The sequence below is a fragment of the Bidens hawaiensis genome, unplaced genomic scaffold, assembly GCF_021521415.1.
Source record: "Bidens hawaiensis isolate Kalapana, Puna unplaced genomic scaffold, B.hawaiensis_p1.1 tig00000459_1, whole genome shotgun sequence".
NCBI lineage: Eukaryota > Viridiplantae > Streptophyta > Magnoliopsida > Asterales > Asteraceae > Bidens > Bidens hawaiensis.
In genome coordinates this window covers 183,361-210,754 of record NW_027491031.1, presented here as the reverse complement: position 1 = coordinate 210,754, position 27,394 = coordinate 183,361, and the positions used below count along the sequence as shown (strand labels likewise).

General features: G+C 36.0%; 3 protein-coding genes across 6 annotated transcripts; 2 read left to right on the top strand and 1 right to left on the bottom strand.

Annotated features, from left to right (window-relative positions):
• The first annotated feature begins 1,930 nt into the window (after positions 1–1,930).
• Positions 1,931–10,015, top strand: LOC143629979 (uncharacterized). Of its 2 annotated transcripts, XM_077099120.1 has the most exons (6): positions 1,931–2,289; positions 2,907–3,045; positions 4,224–5,983; positions 6,026–6,299; positions 8,704–9,210; positions 9,707–10,014. In XM_077099120.1, the coding sequence occupies exons 1-5, from the start codon at positions 1,952–1,954 to the stop codon at positions 9,040–9,042; spliced, it is 2,850 nt and encodes a 949-aa protein (XP_076955235.1). In that variant the 5' UTR covers positions 1,931–1,951; the 3' UTR covers positions 9,043–9,210; positions 9,707–10,014. The 2 variants fall into 2 exon arrangements, with proteins under 2 accessions (XP_076955235.1, XP_076955229.1); XM_077099114.1 differs by having other exon boundaries at positions 4,224–6,299; positions 9,707–10,015.
• A 6,786-nt stretch (positions 10,016–16,801) lies between these two features.
• LOC143629100 (5'-adenylylsulfate reductase-like 4) lies at positions 16,802–18,403 on the top strand. The gene is made up of 4 exons (XM_077098462.1): positions 16,802–16,906; positions 17,294–17,472; positions 17,556–17,680; positions 17,778–18,403. Exons 1-4 carry the CDS (start codon positions 16,802–16,804, stop codon positions 18,203–18,205), a joined length of 837 nt encoding a protein of 278 aa, XP_076954577.1. The 3' UTR covers positions 18,206–18,403.
• A 717-nt stretch (positions 18,404–19,120) lies between these two features.
• Positions 19,121–23,775, bottom strand: LOC143629956 (cryptochrome-1-like). Of its 3 annotated transcripts, XM_077099108.1 has the most exons (6): positions 23,680–23,731; positions 23,198–23,585; positions 22,779–22,997; positions 21,585–22,291; positions 20,441–21,198; positions 19,121–19,434 (listed from the first exon to the last, which is right to left on the bottom strand). In XM_077099108.1, exons 2-6 carry the CDS (start codon positions 23,496–23,498, stop codon positions 19,431–19,433), a joined length of 1,989 nt encoding a protein of 662 aa, XP_076955223.1. In that variant the 5' UTR covers positions 23,499–23,585; positions 23,680–23,731; the 3' UTR covers positions 19,121–19,430. The 3 variants fall into 3 exon arrangements, with proteins under 3 accessions (XP_076955223.1, XP_076955213.1, XP_076955218.1); XM_077099098.1 differs by having other exon boundaries at positions 23,198–23,775; XM_077099103.1 differs by lacking the exon at positions 19,121–19,434 and having other exon boundaries at positions 20,437–21,198; positions 23,198–23,775.
• Positions 23,776–27,394: the final 3,619 nt, after the last annotated feature.

The following is a 27,394-nucleotide window of genomic DNA, read 5'->3' as shown; positions in this document are numbered from 1 at the left end:
ATCATCAAACCCAGTTAGCCCTTAAACGGGTTATAACATTTCATTATATTAAAAATTAATTTTATCAAATATTGATATGAAAATCCTATAAGATAGGGATATACTATGAATTAATGTCTATTTAAAAAAAAGAGTTAAATATAATCAAGAAACAATTTTATAATAAAAATAAATAAATAAGCGGGTCATGGGTCTCACCAAACTCATAGTTTTTAAACGGATTATAACATCTCATTTATTGTGAAACCATATGTAAATTATTAATTTTTTTACAATAAATAGAATTAGAATTCAAAAAAATATTAATATTTGACACGAAAAAGAAACACAACCACCATAATACGAGGAATAAAAAATAGTTATATATATTTAACAACTAATCCAATATCTTAAATTTTTATCCTTTTTATTGTAACTTCATATATAATGATACAGTTGTAGATTTTAAACACTCTTAAAAATCAAGGAAATTGATTTTTGTTTTTCAGTCATTATAATACTCTTAGCTTCTTAAAAGAGATCATATTGTTTTACTCGATTATAAAAATGCAATCAATCCAAATAGTCTATAACAGGTAATGGATAGTATTGTGTTGACTCTAAGATATATCAATATAGCATTTAAAAAACTTAGTTTTGCATTTTATAAAGGGTAACTTGTTGCCCGTATAATACTGATGTTTAAGTTTAACAAAAATGTTTCAATAAAAAAAACCAAATCGAATATCACATTGTTAGTACCGAACCAATACATCTGGTACGGTATTTGATACTTGGTTTTGTTCAAATTCAGTAATTTCAATATTGTAATCAATATAAATTGAGTATCAGAATTCAAATAAAAATAAAATAAAATAAAATCAAATCAAAATTTGAAATTACAATTTTGAGTATTCAAACCGAATTCAATATCCCTAAATTTGAGAGAGAGAGAGAGAGAGAGTATTAAAATATTGTTCTTTTGTATATAAAAAGAATCTGTAAGTAACTAAATAATAACTCGTAAAAGGTTAACTACTTCACCACTTAAGCCGTTAAGGCGTTAACCCAAAGTCCAAAACATAACAAAACAATTTAACCGAAACCGGTTTAACTTTACTTTACATCTATTATTATTATTTTTATTGACTTATTCTTCTACTTTCTATTGTATTCTTCTTGTTCCAGAGTTACCCTTCCTTCCTTCCGTCCGTCCACAGTTATTATTATTATTATTATTATTATTATTATAATTATGTCCACCGTTACTCCGGCAACCACCACCGTCAACCCTGACTCTCTTCCGGCCGTGGATCTCCGCCACCTCTCACAATCCGACCTCCACTCTCTCTCCAAATGCTCCAATTCCTCCTTCGGCTGTCACGACGTCGTTACCCCCAAAATCGACCGTTCCGTTTTCAACGAGTCCGCCGGCAGCCGCAAACAGACCTACTCGCGCCTCCGTCTCGCTCCGGCGGACTCATCCACAATTCACCGCCGCACGCCTCGACGCCGTACACTCGCCTCCGACGTTGTTGATGATCCTGAACAAGCGGAGAACTCGCAGATCAGTTCGTTGTTGAGTGAATTGTTTCAATCGAATGCTGACGGTTTGGCTCCAATTGAAGCCGAAAACGATGTCGTATTGTCAAACCCTAACTTGCCTGCATTGCTGAATTCCGATAAGACGCCTGAGTTGGTTAACCCTAAGAGTCCTGAATTGTTAAACACTGAAGTCGAAAACGAGAATGAATTGTCAAACCCTAACTTGCCGGAACCGGTAGTCCCTAGTTTGCCTGAATTGTTGTTGAGCACTGACGCCCCAGCTTTGGAAAACCCCAAGACACCTGAATTGTTAAACACTGAAGACGCCGGGGCGCCTGAATTGTTAGTAACCGAGACGAAGCGAAAGCGAGGTAGGCCGAGGAAAAACGAGAGTGCGGAGAATGTTCGTCCTCCGGTGGCGAAGAGAATGCGTAACAGTACGGCTAAGAAAGTAGTTGAGTATGATGATAATGTAGATAGGGAAATTGTGAATTGCAGAGGGGTGGAAGTAGACTTAACGAGTTTAGGTAGGTTGGAGGATCCGTATGGGCCCGAAATTAGGAGTAGGACCGAGGGTTTGTCGACTGCAGATGAGTTGTTAGGCTTTTTGAGAGGTTTGAATGGACAGTGGGGGACAACCAGAAAGAAGAGAAGGGTTGTGGATGCAAGTCAATTTGGGGATTTTTTGCCTAAACATTGGAGGCTGAGTCTTTGTATCAAGAAGAAAGAGGGCCGTGTTTGGTTATTTTGTCGCCGTTACATAAGGTTTGCTGTTTTATCTCGTCTTCATATTATCATTATCAACTGTTCCTTTTATGCAGTATGCTATTAGGTTACTTTACTGGGATCCTATACTGGATGATGCTCTTGGTCCTAGTGGAATCTATTAATTCAGTCACTTTAATTAATATAGTTTTCTTTTGTCGTATGTGTGACATGTTGCTTAGTATTAATAGTTTAGGGATAATTAATTAATGTAAGTTGTGTGACGATGAATTGTCATATGGGAAAACCTGGATCTGGAAGTTATAACCAGTCCTGAATATTTGTAGCTGATTATAATAGAATTTTAGAGGTATAACCAAATCCATTTTAAAAGCGGAAACTGTTAATATCTTTACATTATATGGATGTGGAATGGCTGTTGTTTATTATGTGAACTATAACTTTGGTGTACTTTTTTTGTATTAACCTTATTCTATAATTGTATGTGTGATAGTTTTATGTTTATTAAATGTGCTTTTTTGATAACCAGCCCTAGCGGTCGGCAATTTGCGTCATGCAATGATATATCTACAATTCTACATACTTGCTTTCGATTTTTGCTATAATTGTGAGTGTGATAGTTTTATGTTTATTAAATGTGCTTTTTTGGTAACCAGCCCTAGCGGTCGGCAATTTGCGTCATGCAAGGATATATCTACGTACTTGCTTTCGATTTTTGGAGAAGAAAACTTGGATACACCAAATCAGACTCACAACAACCTTGATGCCTCTGCCTTGAAAGGATCTTCTGAAAATGTAAGTTGGTATTTGCAGTTACGTTCTCTTTTATTATTAACTTTATTACTTGTATCTATTGGATAAGGATAATATATGTGGAGGCCACCCAAGTATGTAATCTGTTTCATTTATACCAATTTTGACCAAATATATACTAAAGGACAGTAATGCCCTTGAATTGTTTTAGGAAAAATTAACTGTTTTAACCTATAACATGTTCACACTTCTTCGAACATAATTATGTGTATTCAAGACTATAAAGGGCAATTCTGCTGCCATTTTACATGTTTTGCGAATGAAACCATATGCATGCTTGTGTTGTGATAAACAGGGGAAAACCTATATTATAGGGTCCGTTGTCACATGACACTCGTAATTATTTTTGTATATTTGTATCCAAATTTCAAGTGTACCGTGCATTGATTAGTCACTCATGTTAATATGTTATTAGTAGGTCTTGTGTTTAAATATGCTCCACCTTATTTTCCTTTTTCTTTTGTATCTGATCTGGCCACTCAGTTGGGCCTATTTGATTCTGACAATCTATCGCTGAATTCTATCTTTTATATACGTAATTTTTACAATATACATTATATACTTTTGATGAACAAAATTTTATAAGTATTGTATATATGTTTTATAGCTTTTCTAATAATTTAATACAATGTAAGGATTTCTTGTACTTCTAATAGTGATGATGAATTGATGATAATAATTATAGAAACTGAATCTCATGACATTTAGGATCATATAAAACCTTTTGTAAAAAGATATTAATAATTAGTAATTAATAATTTCAGACATCTTGATAATCATTGAGCTATCCATACTGCAATAAGTATCTAATAAATCAGTAGTTATAAAAGCCTCCGTTGACAGAGGCAATTAAACAACAAAACAAATAACGTAGATTGAAATTTATATCAGAAAAATAACAGGATTTGTAGGAAGTTAGGAACTTTGAAACTCTTTTAGCTTATAGTATGAGTTGAATCATCACATTGTTTATGTGATTATCGTTGTATGTATGTCTTTATCCAAGTACACATTATTAGAATTTTCATTTGTAGAATTTTCAATAGTTGTGTTGATGAAAAAAGTTCAATACTTGGGGTGGTCTCCACTTAAATTATCCATTATATATTCATTATTAACTTTTTTCATGTGGTATTTTTTCCCCTTAAACTGTACAGCAGGCTGCTGCAAATCTTTATGCTCAAGAAAATCTAGAAAGAAACATCACCATTCATAACCCATCAACACCACCAATCTCTTTACCAAATGACTGTGAGAAGCATATAACATATGGCGTGGTGGGCCCCATTGGTGTACATGTAGATGATGTTTATAAGTGCCTTAAATGCTTTTTGATCTTTGAAGGAAAAACTGAGTTATCTGATCATCAATCTGTATCTCACAAAGCTGAAAAATCTCAATCTGGTTCTTCTCTTCCGGATTGGAGTATAGTAATAGGTGGAATATATAACTGTAATATATGCCACAAAAAATTTCATGAAATAAACCAGTACAATGAACATATTGGGACCCATGTAACAAATGAAGACAAAACTGCAGAAAAAACCATTGAATCTGTAACGATTTCAGCTGAAACTGATCATAATATGAGTTTTGTCACAGAATCCAAAAAAATTGACGAGGTTGTTCACGATCTTGACATGAATGAAGATGTTCTAGTTGAAGAATCTGGTGATGGGATTGGAAACAAATGTGTAAATGACAATAATGTTCTTGAAGCAGACAAGGCTTCTGATGTGTCTGTTTTCATACCAGAATGCGACCTTGATCAAGATATATTTGGTAGTTCTAATGGTCAGGATTCAGGTTCTGAAACTAGGGTTCAGAGTTCAAGCATCTGTGAAGAAAAAGGTTTTCAAGCAAACATCAACGATGCACGTGCATGTAATTCTTTTGGTAAGTTGACAACTGAAAAGGGTAAAGTTGTATATAACGAATCACCATCAGGGGTTTTTCATGGTATATCTAATGATCATGATGCAGTTTCTGAAACTAGGGTTCATTCTTCAAGCATTTGTGAAGAAAAGGGTTTTCGTGAAGACATCAATGACATGCATATGTCTAATACTTTTGGCGAGTTCACATCTGAGAAGGAAAATGTTGTAAATAATGAGTCATCATCTGGGGTTTTCCATGTCATATCTGATGGTCGAGATGCTGTTTCTGAGGATAGGGTTCCGGCTTTAAACATCTGTGAAGAAAAGGGCTTTCAAGAAAACATCAATGATGCGCATATCTTTGGTCAATTCCGCGAGTTGACTTCTGAAAAGGGGAAAGTTGTAAGTAAAGACTCGCCATCAGAGGTTTTTAATAATCATTTGGCTGAAACAAAGAAGCTTTCTGAGTCAGAAAGCCTTTCCCTTTTCCCAAATCGGTTTAAAATAGCGGTCGATAATTCAAATTTGATATCTTCTAAGAAACAAGATTCTTTTCAGAAATTAGGTTTTGCACCTTTTAGTCAGGTTACTCATGGGTTTGATGAAAGCAGATTTTCTTATAACGTTTCAAATTCTAAACTTGGTGAGCAGTATGAAGTCAGGAACAGTGAATTTGACAGGTACAGTGAAAAAGAACATGTGAATAAGGAGTATTTTCAAATTGAGAATGTTTGCAAATCAGATGAATTTCAAGTTTTTAGGAACAATGAATCGGTCAACAATGAGGCGGTTTCTTTGGGCAGCAGCAGCCAGAATGGGTTAAACGCAAATGTTATGGATTTCAATACAGGAAAAAACATTGAATTCAGTTCGCTTGTCCCCCCTGGGAATAATCAAGCTTATGGCTTTCAAGATGGACTTAAATTGGATGATATTTTTGGGGATAAATTTGATGAAAATATCCATGGTTTAAGTCTTGCTTTTGGGAACCCTGATTCTCTATATGGAGATACAGCTAATGCTAATGAGCAGAAAAAAGACAGGTTGGTATGTTCTTCGGTTGTTTCATCCAAGATTAATGACAGCTTGGATGTTCAAACCGATTTGAGGATGGTTAATAACAGTATGGTTCAAGATCTCAAAAGGGGAAATGAAAGTATGGGTTTTCAGAATAATGATAATTCGGTTTATTCAGGTAGAACGTGGGGTGCAGATGAAGGTAGGCAGTTTATGATGGGTTCTGTTAGCAATCAAATGTGGAAAACGCCTCAAGGAAATCAGATGCAAAGTGGTTTAGTTCATCCCAATGCTCCGATTCAGTCTCCGAACTTTCATTCATTTGACATAATGACCCAAAAGGTGTAGGCTTTAGGCTATGTTAAGCATTTTTGTAGAGGTGCAAAATGGGTGCGTCAAAGAGACCCGCGGGGGGGGGGGGGGGGGAGTAAGTTGACGTGGTACATTTTTTTCTAAAAAAACAAATTTATGGGTTTTAAAATTCAAAAATCAGTATATGGAGTTTTTCTTGCAAATGGGATTATTTTGTTTTTTTTTTATTTCGTTTAGGGTTTAGGGTTTAGGGTATCTATAAGAACAAAGGAGACGCCCAATGTTGTGGTAACTACCGAGGAATCAAACTACTAAGTCATACTATGAAGCTATGGGAAAGAGTGATTGAGGTTAGACTTAGACGAGAAACTCAGGTTACGGTAAACCAATTTGGCTTCATGCCGGGGCGTTCCACCACAGAGGCAATACACCTTATAAGAAGATTGATGGAAAAGTATAGGGAGAAGAAGCGTGATCTACATATGGTGTTTATTGACCTAGAAAAGGCATACGACAGTGTGCCACGACAGGTGCTCTGGGAGTGCTTGGAGGGTAGAAGAGTGCCCAGGAAATACATAGAGATAATTATGGATATGTATACCAGGAGTGAAACAAGTGTCCGTGCGCCAGTGGGGGATACTGATTTCTTTCCTGTAGAGGTAGGTCTTCACCAGGGGTCAGCGTTGAGCCCGTTTCTTTTTGCAGTAGTCTTGGATGAGTTGTCAAAGTCGATTCAGGGGACTCTCCCGTGATGCATGATGTTCGCAGACGATATTGTGTTACTTGCTGAGAAAAAACAAGATCTAAACATGAGGCTTGAGGAGTGGCGAACAACCTTAGAGACAAAAGGTTTAAAGATTAGCCGATCTAAGACGGAGTACCTCCACTGTGATTTTGGTGGGATAAACGACAATGAAGACGCACAGATCACAATTGAAGGGCAGGTGGTCCCGCAGGTAACGAAGTTCAAGTATTTAGGATCATTTGTACAGAGCGATGGGGAATTAGACAGTGATGTGACCCACCGAGTTCAGGTAGGATGGTGTAGATGGAAAGCAGCCACAGGTATATTGTACGACAAGAGTTTCCCGACTAAACTAAAGGGAAAATTCTATAGGGTGGCAGTTAGACCTGCAATGCTATATGGAACAGATTGTTGGGCCATCAAGAAGGCACAAGTGCGGAAGATGGAGGTAGCAGAAATGAGAATGCTACGTTGGATGTGTGGGCACACAAGGCTAGACCGAATAAGAAACGTTGTGTTTCGCGAGAGATTAGGGGTGGCGAACATAGCAGACAAGATAAGAGAGTGGAGATTAAGATGGTTTGGACATGTAAAGAGAAGACAGACGACGAATCCTGTTAGATCTGTAGAAAACATTACTATAGAGGGGAGGAGGGGTAGAGGACGACCGAAATTGACTTGGGATGAGAGGATTAGGCATGATTTGATAGACCTAAACCTCTCCGAGGACATGGTTGAGGATAGGAATTCGTGGAGAAGTAGAATTAAAGTTAAGGATTTTTAGAGAGATTTGAATACCTTAGGGCTTAGACTTAACTTATTTAGGTCACATACCATAATGGTATTTCCCTTACATATATTATTATTATTATTATTATTATAATTATTATTAGTTTTTATATAGCTGTTAAACTGTGATCTTATTATTAATATTATTATAATTAGTAGTAGTTTTTATATAACTATTAAACTTTGATTTCCTTTATTTTGCTTCATACACATGTACTTAGAGCCGAGGGTCTCTCTGGAAGCCACCTCTTTATTCCTTTGGATAGAGGTACGGTGTGCCTACATCCCACCCTCCCCAGACCCTACTTATAGCTTTGCTGTCGGTGGGATTGTACTGGGCATGATTGATTGATTGATTGATTGATTGTTTAGGGTTGTTAAGAACTGAACAAACACGAACAATTAAATGAATGGGGTTTTCTTGTTCTGTTCGTTAAGAAAAAGAATATGTTTGTGTTTGTTTATGTTTGTCCGTTAATGGTACAAACGAACGGACACAAGTGGACAGACACTACTGAGCTAAAACCATCTACAACTAATGTGAAGAACAATGTGTTGGGCCTAAAAAGTAGTCAAAAGCTAAACTAAGTTGTAATGGGCCAAAAATCGGTAAATGAATATATTAACGAACGTAAACTAACAAACATTAATGAATGTACACAGATGAACATAAACGAGCATTCACTAACATAGAACAAACGAGACATGTGTTCATGTATGTTCGTTTAACTAAAGGACCAAACTTTTTTTTGTTCATGTTCGTGCGTTTATTAAAAAAACAAATACCTGCCGAACAGTTCACTGAATGTTTGGTTCGTTTACAGGCATATAAACTGCATCAGCTCTAAAGTCAAGCATATATTGCATTGCGTCATTTAATGATTTAGAATATGTTTACAGGCTCAAGATGGAATCTTTAGACCTAATGAAAGATATATTCCAAGTAGATCTGAACCAGTGGAATTCAGATTTCTAACAGATAGAACTGAACATAATCCACATGCTCTTCAACCGGGTTCAAGAGTATTTCCGTACAATTACAATCCAGGAATTGAGCAAGGGTTCGACTCCAATATGATGCCAAATATGAGTGGCAGAAATGTAATTACCAGTATATGTGCATGGTGTAGAAATGTATTTCATCTTCCTGCTATGGGTGTCCATCAACAAATGCAAGCTGGAGTTGGTTCTTTATGCCCGAATTGCAGTGCAGGGATTTCTGGGCAAGTCAACATGTAGTATGGTCCGATCATAGTTATTAAATGCTATAGGCGCACTTAAGGCGAACAGGCCTCCCTCAGGCGCTAGGCGCGATGCTTTTTTAATAACTATGGGTCCGACTTTTTGACCAAACTTTTCTGGGCAGGTCAACATGTTGGAATATAGTCAACAAGTGTTCTGCAAAAGGTAACTTCTAGACTGATCCTTTTTTTTTGTTGTATCTACTTTGATAATAATTCATTTTGTGTTAAGCTCCAAATGATGCAATGTGGCTGCAGAGTGAATGTTTTCATCATGTCAATATAATATTTCAATTCTTTTAAGCTTCAAAATTCGTATGTGTCTTTTTAAATGGCATAACGTCATATTTATCTGATTAAATAGTTACTTGAATAAAATAATTTAGGAGTTAGGACCTACTATAATTATTTTTGGACATAGGGGAATTATTTTATTAATAATCAGTCTTTTTGGATAAAACGACTTAGGAGGGGTTTTTTTTCCCTATCAAGAGACACTTAAGATACCTTGTTTTTATATCTTGCCAGTTTGTGACATGTTAGGACTTGGGTAAAGCATTACTCATATCAACTCATTCATATGTAACTGGATATTGCAAGTTATTATTTTTTATCTAAAAAATTCCGAGTTACTAATTTGACTATCTTTTTTATTTCAACAGGCAAAGAAGACTGGTCATATCTGCTTTGATTAGTGTCACCTTTAGTCATGCACATTTTTCAATCTTGGTATGGTTTTTTGAAATATCTTGAATTATTAGTTTCTCTCAAAACATTACATTTCTGTTATCTTGTTTATACTTTCTCTTGATATCAGAATGGTGAAGTAGATGCTTAAAATTTAAATCTTTATCTTGGTTGGATTTTAATGTTAACGCTAAATAAATAGTAAATACTTGATTAGACTGCTTAAAAATGTGTTACTACTATTGGTACAAAAGCAGTGGATTTTGTTGATCTAAATGTAATACTAATAATTGGCTGGCAGTTAGATAGTTACATGCTAAAGAATTTGTTTTTAGCTTATGCTTTAAGGTTATCGATGTCAGATTCATATTTGATTTTGAGATTGGATTGTAGAAAATTATGTTTTGTTCACCGATTCCTGAAATCATATATCAATTCGTTGATTTGGAAATAATTGTGGTGCTTTTCAAGGTTTTTTGTGCTTCTTGATCTCAGATTCATGAGTTCAAAGTGTTGAGAAAATAATGTTTGGTTCACTTTTAGGTGTTGTAACTTGTAAAGAGAGGCACTTATTTGATTTTGTTATAAACAAAATTAGTAAGAATTTGCAGGTGCATATGTCATATATCAAATCAAATGTGGCCTCTAAAGTTGCAACATGTGCGGCTTATAAACAGATTATCTGGTCTATAAAACTTTACATTTAAACATAACCCTTTGTTGATATATGTGTTACATGGGTGTAAACGAGTTGAGCTGGTGCTTATCTTGAACTCGTCATGTTTCAACCTGTTTCTAAAGCTTGAGTTTGGCTTGGTATTTTTTTAGTTCAAGCTTGGCTCTGTTATTGTTTATCAAATATATAATTATTTTTCTATATACATATATATTTTCATCACAATTTTTATATATAGTAATATTTATTATATAATTATAATTTAAATTATTGCTTGCTGAAGTTATTTTATTTATATAAATTATCTTGTTTACGCTCCTAAGACTAGGCGAGCTTGTTTATTTAATGAGCTCTAATTTAGGCTCGTTTATTATTTGGCTACCCTTGACAATGATTTGAATTTATGCAAAGAAACGGCTATCTTAACTTGACTGTAAGCATGTTTTGGGTGATTTTAAGCAAGTTTTTACACGTTTTTTTTATAGATGATTCTTTTTTTATACATATATTGTAAACTAGTTTTTATCCCCCGTATTACGGGGGCTGTTTTACATTACTCGTTTTTTATATTTATATATTTTTTTGGGTTTAATTTTATTTATCGTAATGAAATTTATAATATACTTAGAGTTTGATGATAAAAAGGTTTCACAAAATAACTAAGATGTTATAATCCGGTTTAAAAGTTATTTGGGTTTGGTAAGACCCAAGACCCGCTTATTTTTTTTTTACTATAAAATTGTTTCTTAATTATAAATAATATATTTTTTTAAAAAATATTGGTCAATAACATATATTTTGATTACATATAATTCCCATTTGATATAAAGTTACCCTTTTTTAAACAAACCTATCTAAGACATGTAAATTCTAAACTGATTGTTCAGCCGGAGAAGAATTACGTACTCAACGTGGCCACCGTCAAGCCTCCACAACTAGAGGTGCATAAATCGGGTTTTTTAAATACCCGGGTTCGGGTATGGAACCGGGTTCGGGTATGATCGGGTATTAGAAAATCGGGTATTGGTAAAAACCGGGTCGGGTTCGGGTCCAGGTATTGCCTCTAAAAACCATACCCTATGCATCGGGTTTGGGTAGGGTATAGAACCGGGTATTCTAAAACCGGGTATTTGAATACCCTATTTTCGGGTATTGAAAAAAACCCTATTTGTGGGTTTTTTCGGGTTTTTTTCCGGGTATTTTTCAAGTATAGATTGTATTTTTTAAAAGGTTGAACTTTTTAGGGGTATTTTCGTGTATTTTTAAGATGCTTTTCGGGTATAGATCGGGTATTTGAAATAACCAGTTTCGGGTATTGGAAAAACCCACTTCCGGGTATGGAACCGGTTCGGGTTTTCGGGTATTACCGGGTACAAATCGGGTCTGGTTTGGGTTCGGGGTTTAGTGCCGAAATGCATACCCTATCGGTACCCTATGGGTAGGGTAGGGTAGGGTCGGGTACGGGTTCGGGTATTAAAAACCGGGTATTAGAAAAATCGGTTCCGGGTTTTTATTTCGGGTCTGGTTCCGGATTCGGGTTTTTTGTGCACCTTTATCCACGACATCATCGAATCATCCCCATTCTTCACCTACTAAATTTCATTCACAAGAGGCGGAGGAATTCACAATTCATGATTGTAATATCATTGACTTAATCGATGTTGCTTCAATAAACGAAGAAATTATTCAGTACTAAAACACAAAAAACCGATTTTAGAATCAGTGAGATTGGGCCTTGATGATGGTACCTAGATGATGGTACAATTATTGGGGACTCTAAAGAGGTTGCCAAAGCTTTAGATATTATCAGGTTGGAAGGTCCCCGCCTAGGCCTTGAACTTAATATTAAGAAAACCGAAATATTTTGGCCGTCGTGCAATGGGGTTAAGGTGCAGGAGGGGGTGTTTCCCTGTGAGATTGGAAGACGGGTGATAGGTGTGAAACTCTTCGGGGAGCCGTTAGCCGGGATGCCGGGTTCATCAGTGAATTTGCTATGAAAAGGGCTTCGCGAGCTGTGGAGTTGATGAGCTATCTCCCGCATTTGCGGGACCCTCAATGCGAGCTCCTTTTGCTCCGCTCATGTATGGGAGTTGGAAAGTTGTTGTTTGGTCTCAGAACATGCCAACCTGTGTATGTAGGGGAAGCAGTTTCTGTGTTTGACAATGGCCTTCGGGGGCGATTGAGGACATCGTGGTTTGTGGTGGTCCCTTTTTTGGAGATTTTCAATGGAGGTTGGCATCACTTCTGACTCGTTTTAGAGGTTTGGGTTTATGTTTAGCTTCAGACGTTTCTACTTATGCGTTTGTGGCCTCGAGGGCGCAATCTTGGGAATTACAAGACCACATTCTTCGAGGTTGTGGTATTGATGGGTTTGACTCCGATTATGAGTGTGCAATAGATCGGTTGCACATTTCACTTCCCGATTTTGACATTAATGGTTTCTCTAATAAAGACACCGCCCCCCCCCCCCCCCCTAAAGCCCAACATGCTTTGGCGAGTGCCCTTTATAGTGGAATCATCAAGAGTTTGGAAATGAAGTTTGCTTTATCCCCTCGTCAGAAAGCGGTGTTTGAGTGTCTTTGGGCTCCTCGGGCTCAAGATTTCTTAAGTGTTCTCCCTATTGAAGGATTGGGCCAACATATGTCGCCTTTGGAGTACCGGGCCATCCTGAAGTATCGGTTAATGATCCCTTTGTTTCCGGTAGATGAGCCGTGCCCGGTTTGCCGTAAGGTTTGTTTGGATTCTTTTGACGAGCATGCGGTTCACTGCAAAGAGTTGCCTGGGTTTAAGTACAGGCATGATTTGGTGAGGGATGTTCTATGCGATGTTCTTAAACGAGCCGGAATTTCGGCTAAAAAGGAAGCCCCCGTAAACTTTCTTACGGATCCTCAAGAAGGAAGATCTACATTACGACCGGTCGATATACTTGTTTTTGGGTTGGTAGGGGGAAAACACGCTTGTGTCGACCTCACAGGAGTGTCCCCTCTTGTTGGGATTAGGGACACTGGATTTGTAGCAGGCCAGGCAGCATTGAAGGCGGCATCGGGCAAGGTTGCTAAATACGAGAGAGCTTGTTTGGAGAATCAACACGTGTTTATCCCCTTCGCCTTTGACACTTTTGGTTTCTTAGCTCCGGATGTCGTGGACCTTTTGAATAGGGTTCAGAAAGTTGTGTATAGTAACGTATCAGCCCATAAGAATCAAAACTTTGTTTTTAGTCGGATTGGGTTTGCTATCCAAAAGGGGGTTGCGGCGCAGCTTGTTGCCCGCTTACCTGCCACTTCATTGTAAATCGTTTGGATGTTTCTATGAAATATTTTAAATTAAAAAAAAAATCAGTGATTAGTTTCAAGTTTGTATTATTGACATGTAATTTCAGTTGTTCAAGATTGAAACCAAAGTCTGTGATTACTTTTTCTTTTTCTTTATTTAATGGAGTCAATATGTGATTTCAATATACGGTAGTCTCTTTACTAAAATGAGAGTTTTATTATAACAAAGGGTATAATAGTCGTTTTTTAAGCTAATTTTAATTGAATGAGTAAATATATAATGTTTATAGTTAAGGAAGGAGATACATGTAATTAAAAGTTTAAGGTTGTGAATATATGTAATTAGTTAGGTTAGCATGGGTATATATAATTGCCCCTAAAAAAATGACACATTTATCACACGTCTTAAATTACAATCCCTGGTAGTCCATCCGTAAACGATGAGTGTTCGCCTTTGGTCTACGCGGATCAGGGGCCCAGCTAACGCGTGAAACACTCCGCCTGGGGAGTACGGTCGCAAGACCGAAACTCAAAGGAATTGAGTTCTATTTAAATACACACAATATATCTCATGTAAGGTCGAGATCGATACTTAACCGGTATTGGTAGTGAAAATACATAATTATAACAAAACTGGGTACCGAATATTGTACCAAATGTATTGGTTCAATACTGGTACAAGTAATTCGGCATAAAGCCATCTGTAGTGGGGGGATTTTGGGCGACGTTTTGGCCCAAATCTCTCTCAAAACGCCATGTACACTGCCCATTCTAAGTTTTGGCAATCATTTTGGGTCTGAAGTGGAGGCGTTTTGTGAGAGAGGGAGAGAGATAGGGGTAGTAATTGCATGAGAGTTGTGAGTTTTTTACCACTACACCTCTTTTTAAAAAACTTTTCAATGCTGACTGGACCGTCATGTGTCACAAAACGCTTAAAGGTGGATAGTTTTGACTATCCATGGTCTAACACTCGCTTTGATAGTGTTTTCCTTTTTCCCTAATCAACATTAATCCTATCAATTTCATTCGTAACCAAAGGATAATCAAGAAAGCAACAAATAGTATCAAATTCATTCGTAATACAAAATGTTTCATAAATGTATTAATTTCTCTAGAGAAATGAGGAAAGTTAGATAGATGTCTTTCAATCGATATAAAATACCAAAATATTGAAAATATGTCTGCACGAATATCGAATTTGAAGTAACTAGGTAGCGAATGGCTTACTAAGGTTTGTTTTTGCTTAAAAAGTTTATAATGGGCTTATGTCTGCGGGTGCATAAACATATGTGATACATGCCCAACTATTAATGAGAATTAGTAGGAGAACATGTAGTGGGAAGTTAAACGAATAACCATCATTAGAAGTAGTATTAGTATATCGTTTGTTGTTTATTCAGATTCGAATGTTTATTTATCAAAATTAGGGTTTGTTACTTTTGTTTGGAGATCAAGCCTATCTCAAATGTGGCTAATCATCTTAATCTAAGTAATTTAATTTTCTGGGTTCTATCAATATGAATATGAAGATAGTTTGTTTTTTTAGTGACATGAAAAGTGCTTTTATATTATTTAAAAATAAGCTAATATCAAACCTTTTCAAACTTCACACTCTATCAATACCCACTTTCCACTAATCGTCCGCCATCATCGTCCACCACCCACCACCAGGGCCGGCCCATAGGTGTGGCGGGGTGGTCGACGGCCACAGGCCCGACACCCTGTTAGGCCGGAATTTTTTTTTTAAAAAATTATATTTATTTTTATTAAAAACAATATGTATATTTAATGTTTAAACTTAATTACATGACCAGTAGCTTGGTCTAGTGGCAAAGGGGTATTACTCTCAACCAAAAGGTTATGGGTTCAAGTCTCATTTGAGAGATGTTTAATCGTATTTTTATACAAAAAGTTTTACACAACCCAAATTATAACTAAGTAAATCTATATAAAAATTTAATTGCTTAAACCAACAAAATATTTCTTTCTAATTAAGGCCCAAAAAAAATTTCGCCTTCGGCCTAAAATTTTTTTTGCTTTCTCGGAGCCGGGCCTGCCCACCACCACCCATCATCCACTACTACCACCACAACTGTCCATCACCACCATCCACTACCTCTATCACTGCCCACCACCACCCAGTACCAACTATTTTAGCAGTTACAAACGTTAAAAAAATAAACAGTCTTCTTCTTGCAGACTATATAGGTTGTCCACATCTTCTTCTACATATGTAAAAATGAACATTTTACATCTGGAAAAATAAACAACCTAAATGTATGGGTGTTTTGAATACAAATACCGATATCGTTATATGGTAAAAAAACCAAAAAAAAAGAAAAATTTTCAAAATAGGCGTTTATGAATACGTTTTTCAGGTTTTAGGTGTCATTTCAAACAAATTTCCAAAATAGGTATTATAAACTAGTCGTGATGAATAGTTTACGATTGTCGACGAGTAGTTTGTATAACCAGATTTAAGTTGAAACGACACCTAAAACCTGAAAAACGTATTCATAAACGCCTATTTTGGGAATTTTCCCTTATTATTATTAGGGGCATTTACATATTCCCCTTATTGAGTGTCTTAATTACATATTTCCCCAACTTAAAAATAACAATTACATATTTCCCCTCACTTAAACATCTATATTACATATTTCCTCAATTCACTAAAATTAGTTTATTAGTTGACTATTATGCCCTTAATTAAAAAAAAATCCATCGGCTCAAATCTTTCAAACCCAAACTTTAATTTTCATGGCAATTCTTCCACCAGGCTCAAAATCAGAACTACCTTCGCCTTCGCTGTCGGCGTCGTTTTCACGACCTATGGGAGGAAGTTTGAATTAATGAAATTACAGAAGGGTAAATTTGAATGAGAAGGGGAAATATGTAATAAAATTTTAAAGGTTGAACAAGTAATAAGGCCAAGGTCCCTTATTATTATTATTATTGTTTTTGTTGTTGTCCTGTGGACTGGAATTTGAAACCACCAGTCACCACCCCCATTCATTTACTTACTATTATCAGTGTCACTTATTTCAATTGTTTGATTCTATGAGTTCACCAAGGCGATTTATTATATTCCTTGTATTATTATTCACCACGCAGCAGATGAGATGGCTAGGGTTTGCCCAGCTTATATCAAATCGATAAAGGATTCAATCATTCGTATTACTAGTCCGGTTTGCACCTTCAATCATCGACTTGATGTTGTTAATGAGGTATGTATCATATCATTAAAGTTATTACTAGGGTTTTTATTATTTAAATACATTACATCCCTTTGTACTTGTTATTATGTTTTATTCTTAATTCATTCCTGAGTTCCTTCTGTTTGTATACTATTTTTTAGATTAGATTACAATTCTTTATTTTTATCCAGTAGAATCCAATTATTACATACATACATACATACATTAATTCAAATTCAATTCATCATATGTATGTTGGTGACTAGTTTCTTCAACCTCACCTCACCTTGTTTATAATTTATTATTAATTCACTTATAAACTTAAAAATACACAGGGCAGGCTCAATAACTAAAACTGCAAAGAGGATTGTATGGATTTTTGGTTACTCACTCTGTTTTCTAAATCTTTTATTTTAGGGAGATGAGACATCATTATTAACTTTGGTTAACAACAATGCTCGAGCTTATGTCGTTTACCTATTCTATGCATCTTGGTGCCCCTTCTCCCTGGCATTTAGACCAACTTTATTGCTTATGGCTTCCTTGTATCCTTCAATTCCTCATTTTGCATTTCAAGAATCCGTTATAAGACCAAGGTTTGTTTGTGAACACGAAGAATAACCCATGTCGGTCTTCTTATACATAATATGATGTAATAACAAAAGGAATTTCTGTGCAGCATACTCTCAAAATATGGAGTTCATGGTTTTCCTACTCTCATTATTTTGAACACAACAATGCGCGTGCGCTACCATGGGTCTCCCACTCTTGACTCTCTTATCCATTTTTACACTAACGTCACAGGTATATATTTGCTTTCTTGATTCTAGTTTCATATTAATATGCATGACATTTTGTTATATTCTTGATTGTAAATTACATTAAACAATTGTATGTGTAGGTATTAAACCTGAATCAATCAATGAAACTACCCTGATGGAAACCATACAGAGAAACATTAGCGGGCCTGAAAACTGCCCACTTTCATGGGCCCGGTCCCCTGTAAACATGCTTCAACATGATACTTACCTAACATTAGCCACCATTTTTGTGGTTTTAAGGTTGGTTTACCTGAGCTATCCATTTATCATGGCATGTGCTCGAGTTTCTTGGAGAAGAAGGGACCTAAACATACAGTTAAAGAGCCTGTGGGAACTTCTGTTACTGTACATGAATAGTGCGATACAGTTGTTCACTTCGCTCACCGAGCCTTGCAAAAGAAGCAATCTGAGTGGAGCCATGAATGCCAAGGCTAAGGCAGCATGGGCTTCAAAGTCATTAGCTTCGGTTTCTTTTGGGGAGGCGAGCACGAGCCGTGATGGAGTTTGACTTGTTGACCAATGTAATTTGTCTGTTAGGTATTTACTTTCCTTTCAGAGTTAATATGTGGTTTCTTGATAGGGAAGTTTTTGTCTAATTGGCTTTGTGTGTAATCTAGATTTTTACAACTTGTTTCATAGGAGAGATTGAGTTGTAACAAGCGTTTATGTCTTTACGTTATTCATGTCATCACATGGAGTGATTTTTTCAGCTCTTGTGTGTTGATCACTTACCAAAGAGGCAGTTTGCTGGCACCGAGTAAAAATGTAAAATAGGATATGGAAACAAAAACAAAGTATGAGAAATGAAAATTGTTTTAATGCCAACTAATTCTATCAAGAGGGTCTTATAATTAAGAAAGCATTTACCTACTTTAATACACAGTTTTAGATTTTTCTAAAAATATTTAAAATCAAATTTAGTAAAATAAACGAGTATAAAATAGTCGGTTTATCTAATCATTCTTGTAATCTATAAGCAATTGATTATTCAAACACATTACCGGATTTGAAACCTCGATCTCAAAAATATTGGAGAGACCTTTACCATTAGGATGTCCCCGATGCAAAATTTAGTTGGTTTAAATGTCACCAAACAAACTGACACAATCTTGATACTAGAGTGACGATTAAGGCAAACAACCGCTCGTAGCAATATTAAATTAGGGTTTCCATTCATTTGTTAGGGGTCGTTTATGATTATGTTTACCTAACTGTTACTTTGTCATCAAATTGTTTGCTTATGATTTTCTGGTTTCTAACACAAACATTTGCAATCTTTATACCTTCTGCTATAACTAGAACTAAAACTAGAAAAAATGAGGTTCAAGTTGATCTGGTGGTTCACATGGTTATAAAAGATCATTTCTAACAGTATATCATAGTATAAAAACCAAGCACACTGTTTATCATTCATGGCACCAAATAGTTAGAACAAGTTTGTTATTCGACAATATTACACAAATGCATAGGTATCCGATACACGACATGAACAGAAACAGTCAAAATTCTGGGTTTGAGAGACCTCCAGAATTATCTTATGTCTAAACACTGTTTTTTCTTTACTATATGTCATCATAATAATATGAACACAACAGCTAATGATGGATTACAGAACAATTATACTTTGAAGTTACAACTCTGGACTAGATCACCTCGCAAATTGAGAAAATATGTACGGTTGTAGTTCTTGATCTTGAATATCTTTGATCTTCTACCTTCTCAAATAACAGATTTTACCTGTTTCAAAATTCAACAGTAGACATTATAACAATTGTCTTAGAAGGAGGGAATATATTCAATTGCCCCTTGATGAAATTAAGAGCAGAAGATGCCTATTAATAAGATTCCTTGGTAAGAAAATAGCCACTAAATTTATAAAAATATGGCCAAAACTAATGATCTGATTATAATTTATATTTACATTGGGTTAATTTCATATATACGCAAATGATGCTTTAAAATAACTGTACATTCTGCATTGAAAACTTGTATGTTGGGTACATATATATGATATCTTTCATGTAAGTTCGGCATAAAAATGGTAACGCAGATTGAAAAAATGTGTAAAGTTCAGATCAGTATAAAAAGATACAAAAAATTTCTTGAATTTTGAAAATTAACAAACAGATTGAAAACAGCCTCAAAATTTGATGTATATTGAGTATGATCACATATGATATGGCTAGTAATTCAGAAACATTATTTAATCAGGAATCAACTGCAAGAAGCCAGTAATGATATGGTGTGCATTTTGTAAGTAATTGTGTGATATTCATTATGGGTCTATGGGTTTATCCCAGTATAAATCTATACATGATATATTACACTATTATCAGACCCAAATGTTAAAATAGATTCTGACATCACTGCAGTAAATTCTTTCATGATATAACTAACTGATAATATAAGAGTCTTAAAGAATAAAAATATACATAAATATTTATTCTTCTTCAACAATATGTGTTATATTTTAGTAAGATAATAAAAAATTGAAATGTGAGTATCGAGTTCAATTTGAAGAAGGTATTGAAGACATCTTTTAAATGATGTAACTTGTTAAAAGAAACAAAAAATAAAGTTGTATATTCAATATTGCACCTAGATATATTCAAAAGATTAGAAATAATAAGCAATTAAGCAGTTAATGATTATAAGCAAACTCTGTTGAGCCAACCACAGAAATTGATGGTGACTTCAAGCAGTGATAGAGATGATTATCCAAATAGTAGAAATTGATTATTACCCGGTTTGAGAAAGTTGCCTACTCCAGTTGATCTGTGGATGCCTTTGCAGATACGAATTATCTTCAGAATAACTAGAATTTGTGGGTGACCACACTGGCACCACACCACCATCACGGTCCCTTCTAGAAGTTGAAGATTCCGCAGGAGAATCTTCAGTATTCCTCAGCGCAATTTGGATATTATTAAATTGCGGCAAAACCGATTGCATACGATGATTCAAAACCTCAGTAGGTACTTGGGCTCTGTTATTATCATCACGTGCTAAATTTCTATTATCCGCAGACGATTCTGCTTCGTCTTCTTCTTCTACTCGTAACACCAACGACGAGGTCAAACTCGGAACCATTTGGTCTTCATAATGGCGCATTGTACGGTTTCTTACACTTTCTTGATCCCGGCCCAATTCCAATTCCAATTCCAATTCCAATTCCAATTCCATTTGCATATCCTGTGGAAAAGCGATTGGGGTGTCTTCAAAAGAATCACCGTGCCCTTCTTCAGTCCCGTTTTCAAGAACAGCTCGAGCATTGGTTTCCTGCTGCCACATATGAGTCAGGGCTTCTTGTAATCGGGCTTTTGCTGCATCGATTGTTACGATTGGGAGCGGGTAATTGGACCCGAGCTCAATTCCAGCAGCTTGAAGCACATATTCAGGCGCATCCCATGGGTGGTGTATCCATTCAGTTGGTAGTCTAGCCAGCTCAGGAAGCCATCTTCTTACATATTCACCATTCGGGTCAAAACTGTAACCGTCAATCTGTTCAAAAAGATACAAATCAGACACAAAAGCTTCTAAATTTTCATTCATATGATTGTTTCAAGAGCATTATGTTAATTTGAGAATCAAGAAATCAAGAAAAGTTTTCAACTTGACCCAAAAAGTTTTGACCCATTACCCAACCCATCCGTTTTTGCTAATCTCCCGGGTGGTTTGACCATGAAAAGTCAATATACCCATCAAACTGTTCAAAAAGATGCAAACCAGACACAAAAGTTTCTGAATTTTCATTAACGTTCCTATTTCAAGGGCATTTTGTTTCATTTGGAAATCAAGAAAAAATTTAAACCAAGGAGTAATCCATCCATTTTTGCAAATCTCCCGGGTTGTTTGACCATGAAAAGTCAAATTAAAAGTCAATATACCTGAGGATTATCAATTCGGTCAAACTCACGACTATCAGGTAAAGTACCCGATATATACTGCCAACCAAGCGCATCACTTTCAAGATCAGCATCTAACAAAGTATCCCAAAAATATTTCATTCCCCATCTCCACGGTAACTGTAAAACTTTCACAAAGAAACTTGAAACCACGACCCGTATCCGGTCATGCAACCAACCCGTGGCCCAAAGTTCTCTCATACCCGCATCAACTAACGGGTAACCCGTTCTACCTTGTCTCCACGCCTTAAAATAGTTCTCATCAACAACCCATGGGAAAAACTTCAAGTGGCCCAAAAGAGGCCTTTCGTGACTATACGGGTGGTTAAAACTCATGTACCTTGAATATTCGCGAAGCCCGATTGATTTTAAGAACAAATTAACACTTTCTTCGCCCGCTTTGTTCCCTTCGTTGGCCCATAAGATTTGTTTGGTTCGGGCTTGGTGGAAGACTTTTCTCACACTAACTTCACCAAAGTGTAGGTGTGGAGAGAGAAACGATGTTGTGGCACTATCGGCTTTTTTACGGTTTGTGGAATAATCAAGTAATGGCCCGTTAATGAAAGTTGTTAGGGCCTTGTTGGCATTGCTCCATCCCGGTGACCAGGCCCGGGCTAAAAGGGCATTGCTTCCTCTTTCGGAATCGTTTTCAAATACTATTGTGCCTGAAGGGCATTTGGATAGGTCACCTGAAAAGAAAAACCGAAAATTATAGAGTGCGTGTCGCAAAATATAATAATATTTGGTGAAGTATGTGAGATGCTACATTAAGGAATTTAGGATCAGATGATAATTTAATTAGATATGTCATATTGAATAATTAGAATCATATAACCAGCTATAATAAATCGGTTTTTTGGAAGATAGTGTCTGGATGCGCTTTATGGTATTCGAAGTTATAAAAATGAAATAATCAATTGTTTGAGCAATTAACAAGTTTTGATTTTTTAAGGAATTGATACAACAAACCAACCAAGATGTGAGTAAATGTGTATAAAACTATGTTTTAAAAAAAAGGTTAAACTTGACGTTTTATATCACGTTTTGACAATCACTAATTCACTAGGAGTGTTAGTAAACTGATCATTTGACCACTAAAAAGTTGGATAACCGCAAGCAGAATATGCTTATACAAACACTAAAAAATAAAACTAAACATATACATTAGAAATCAACCTGAAATTATCTTTTTTGGTGGAAGTTGTGGGGGCTGAGGATCATATGGCATTCTAAGACATCGGTCCCAAAACGATGAAAATGTAACGAACGGTTGACCTTCATCATCAAGAACTTCCCATGGTTCATATAATAAATCTGCATTAAACGAACGCACTACAATCCCATTTTCAGTTAAAATCTCCTTTGCTCGGTGATCCCTAACGAGAGAAAAAGGATCTACAAAATATACAAATACATAAAACATCATTATTAAATTCAACACAAATACATATAACTTAAGACATGCAGTAAAATAATAAAATCATAACTAATAAGAACACTCAAAATCACAATGAATAGATTATCTAAAAAACTAATAAGAACAAAAAGGAAATTGATTAATAATCATAAGAGAGACAGTTAGTTAAGGGACTAACCATATAAGTGATTAAAAAGGAGCTGAGTAGCACCAGTGGATTTGATGACATCAAGAAGAGCTAAAACACTATCAGTAGATCTTTTAGTGACTAGGGTTGTTCCAAGATTTTGCAAAGATGAATTAAGAGAAGATAAACTTTGTTTTAACCACCATCTTGATACCCTTCCTGGATAATAATGGCCTTCTTCTTCAGGTGCCCATACAAAAACTGCTATAACTTTACCTGATCTTACACCAGCTGCTAAAGCAGGGTTATCTTCTACCCTTAAATCTCTTCTAAACCACACTACACTTGTCATCTTTCAAGACACCCCTAACTTACTTATATCAAGTTTGAATCTTTTTCTCTCAAGAACACTAAATCCCAAATCTTTCTTTCAAGAAACCTAAAACCCACTTCAATTAACAACTATTTCAAGACTCAAGTTTGAATCTTTTTCTCTCAAGAACCCTCAATCCCAAATCTTTATTTCAAGAAACCTAAAACCCACTTCAGTTAACAACTTATTAAAGAAACCCAGATGGCAATTTGCTTAAATTCACTGGAATTCTGTCAACTATGGCTATCTAAAGATGATGGGTTTCTAAGGATGGAAGCACATGGACAGGTGGGTTGAATTATTTGGAGAACAAAAAAAAGGGTTCACTGGTCACTCACTCTTATCCCTCAATTCTTTTTTGTCACTCAGTGATCACTCATTTGGTAAATTGAAGAATAATCATATCTAGAGGCATAAAAACCCAATAAAAGGTGGGAAACTTTCCTTCCAATTTGATAGCTATTTCAAGAATCTTAATTTATTAATTAACTAATAGACTAATTTCTTTATTTATTTGGGCGATAAAAAATTATGTACAACATTTCAATATAAGCTTGTTGGTCGTTTAAAAAAATAGCATTTCGATATAAATTTGTCACAATTAAGTTTTTTTATAAAAATACTAATTTTGTCACGTAAATATTTATGGTTGTTGTAAGATGTAACCCATAACCGTGTTAAAGATGCAATACATCATTTCATTTCAAAAATAGATATTGTCAAATCATATTTAATATATAGTGTTTACATATATACAAAAGGTAAACGAGCAACGAACTGCGTCGCTGACTCTTTTTGAATAGCAAAATTAAGTCGTTTAAAAAATAATATTTATAGATTGTTAGGTCATCGTATTACTATTCATGACTCGTTTGACACGACTAATTAGCTCTACGGCCTTAAGCGTAGCCGTTTAGGAAACCGAAAATTATCAAATACAAAAGAGTATAAACATATATTGGTTGTTAAGACACGTTTTCTCATATTTGATCACTTTGAATAAGCAACTAAAATTGTTAATAAAAATAACAAGTAATATTATCATGAATAAACCCATAAACTCATAAACATTTTATTTTTTTCAAAATAGTTAAAATAAATAAATAAATGTTTAAATTGGAATATTGACTCCTGATTTGAATGAAATACCAAAGAGCAGTAGAATGGTAAGAAAGGGAAAGGAGAGGAGAGAGATTGGTTTGATGAAAATGGGGTCAGCAATTTGCAGCCACAAAGCTTGGGCCCTCTCTTTTCTTCTTTATGTATTTTTCTTCATGCTTCTTATCTTTATAAATAATACAACAAAACCTCCTTTTCCTTGCCAGGGTGGAATTTCTTTTTAAATTAACCCCACCCATTAATTTCTGCTACATTTCCCACAATTATTATAGTGGTTTTGCATAATCAAATCCAACTCTTTGATACAACTTTATATTATACTAAGTTTAATACACAAGATTAATAAAGATATCTAATATTATATTTAACTGTTAAATTTCCTCTCTAAACAAAGTAAATTTGAGAAAATTTAAGCATGTTTTTGGTTATTACTAATTAAAAAAAAGTATAAAATTCGGAAACAAAAATAAAACAATCTTCCTTCACGTTTAAGATAAAAACTGAGCGCAACATAACTAACAACTTTTAACCTATGGATTATAATTGATAAAGAGATGAGAATTCGATGTTTATTATAAGACAATATACGATCCTCTGAGTTTTTTTTGGAGTGGAGTACTTTTATTTTTCTATTAGTGGCCTCCTTATTGACCTACTCAATACTATAAACTTTTTTTCTTGTACGATCCTTTGAATACTTTGTAGTGAAGTACTTTTTTTTGTATTGTTATATTTGATTACACTGAAGTAAACACGCGAGTAAACTTACTAGTTTTTTTTAACCAAATTCAACTTCTTTATCATTATCTATATTCTTACTATGCTTGCTTTCAATTAATCATGTTTATGTTTCAAGCATCACACACACAATCACTTCCTCACCCTACTCATAATCATGAACACTTGGTTTTTTGTATCTAACTACCAACAAACATTAATATGTAAAGTGAAATAATAATAAAAAAAGATCAAATAATTGCATGAATTCGTTTGCATATTGTTAGACCAAGTCTGGTCATTTTATGTCCATTATTTGTCATTGAAGAAACACTAAGTGAACTCACGGGCAGATTATAGATAATCTGGGGGTTAAGTAATGTTTCCCACGAGGATGAGGTCTAGCAGAGAAGGTTGTTCTTCAGGGGACCTGCAAAACAGACACCGTAAGCTCGTCACTGAGAAGGGGGGATTCCTCCTTGTGACCACCCTCCGGCGTGAGAATCAGACTAGATTGCTCTGAATATAAGTGTATATTAAGAGATTGCTAGATAAGATTGAGATATCAGATGATGTCCTTACCATTCCAAGGTGTTGGAGTATTTATAGCCGAAGGTAGGTTTCCTAGAAGGTACAGCCGGCTGAATAGTATTCCTGTTCTACCAACAGTGGACTACGCACAGGCCATGCTGGTTGGTGGATAGGCTACGGCCAACAGTAAAGGTCGGCTGTATACTGTTCCTTTACTGCCGGCTACGCACTGTTCCACCAACTGTAGGCTGCGCGCGTCCCATCGTAAGGGTTGGTGAGTAGGCAGCGGCTAATAGTGACAAACAGTACTAGAGGGTGCTCCTCCTCGTATTGTTGTCGGTGAGCTGTCACCCTGTGATTGGTTCATGGGCTGCTCTGGTCAAATTGTCTGTTCCGCCCATACCTTAGTAGGTATAGTACGAAAGACCTTCCAGAAGCATACGGACTGGCTCATTTAGGCGGGAGTATTCCCGCCTTGCTCATTCCTTCATGTGACTACTGAAGTAGCGAATGTCTTGTGCGTGTAGCCTTGCTGTTAGTGCGGGTAGCCTTCCCTGATGGCTTGTATCCGCAGCTGCGGGAACAGGCGGGGTACTTCGCCATTGGGAGGCTTTCCCTGCGGGTACAGCTGGCGTACTGCGCGTAAGGTTCTCTGAGCATGGTGGGCCCTGCTAGAGCAGTTGGTTATTGCGCAGACGTCCCTATTCAAGGTGAGTCTTGCGGGTCCAACTGGGCTCTGCTGGGACCTACCTCTTCAAGTCCCCCCAGTCCAATGTTCTTCTCATGAATTATTAATAAGTGAGGTGAACTTTTGGACTTAGCAAGGAGTTTTTGAAAAGGGTTTAGTTTTTCGGTTTTCCGTTGTGATTCTTCCCGCGGTTTTCCTGATGTCACGCAGAAATTCCCGACTTTTCTGCTTGATCTTTGGGTGTGAAGCGGGTAGGTTTGTAACCTCCTCGTACGTCAGGAGCGTTGAGTCCTACTTGTGTGGATTCTCCGTGGGGTTTTGGTTGTTTTCAACATACTGATCAATTATGCTAAAACCACCAATCCCATCATGGAGTTTCGAACAATTATAGTTCTCGACGTTCCCGTCATGCGGGGGATGTTATTCCCGTTCCCGCCAGCATGGCCTAGAAGATCCTTCTTGGTTTGAATTCCCTGCAGAGTGCTAAGTATGTGAAGGGTTTTGCCTTGACACTGTACCCGCACTTGTCTTACGGTTACTTTACTTCCAAGGTATTCCTGGCGTCAATTCCCTGCGGGTGCTAAGTATGTGAAGGGTTTTGCCTTAACACTGTACCCGCATCCGTCTTACAGTTACTTGGTTGCCAAGGTAAGGGGTATTTTCCCGCTTACTTTTGAATCTTTTTGAATTTTGAATTTTGAAATTCGAAGAGTTGGTGGAAGGATAAGAACAATCCAAACCTCTGACACGTCGTGCGACGGTTTCTTCTGACTGTGTCAGGACGTGCAGGAAGTTATGGTGACGTGACAGTACATGGTCA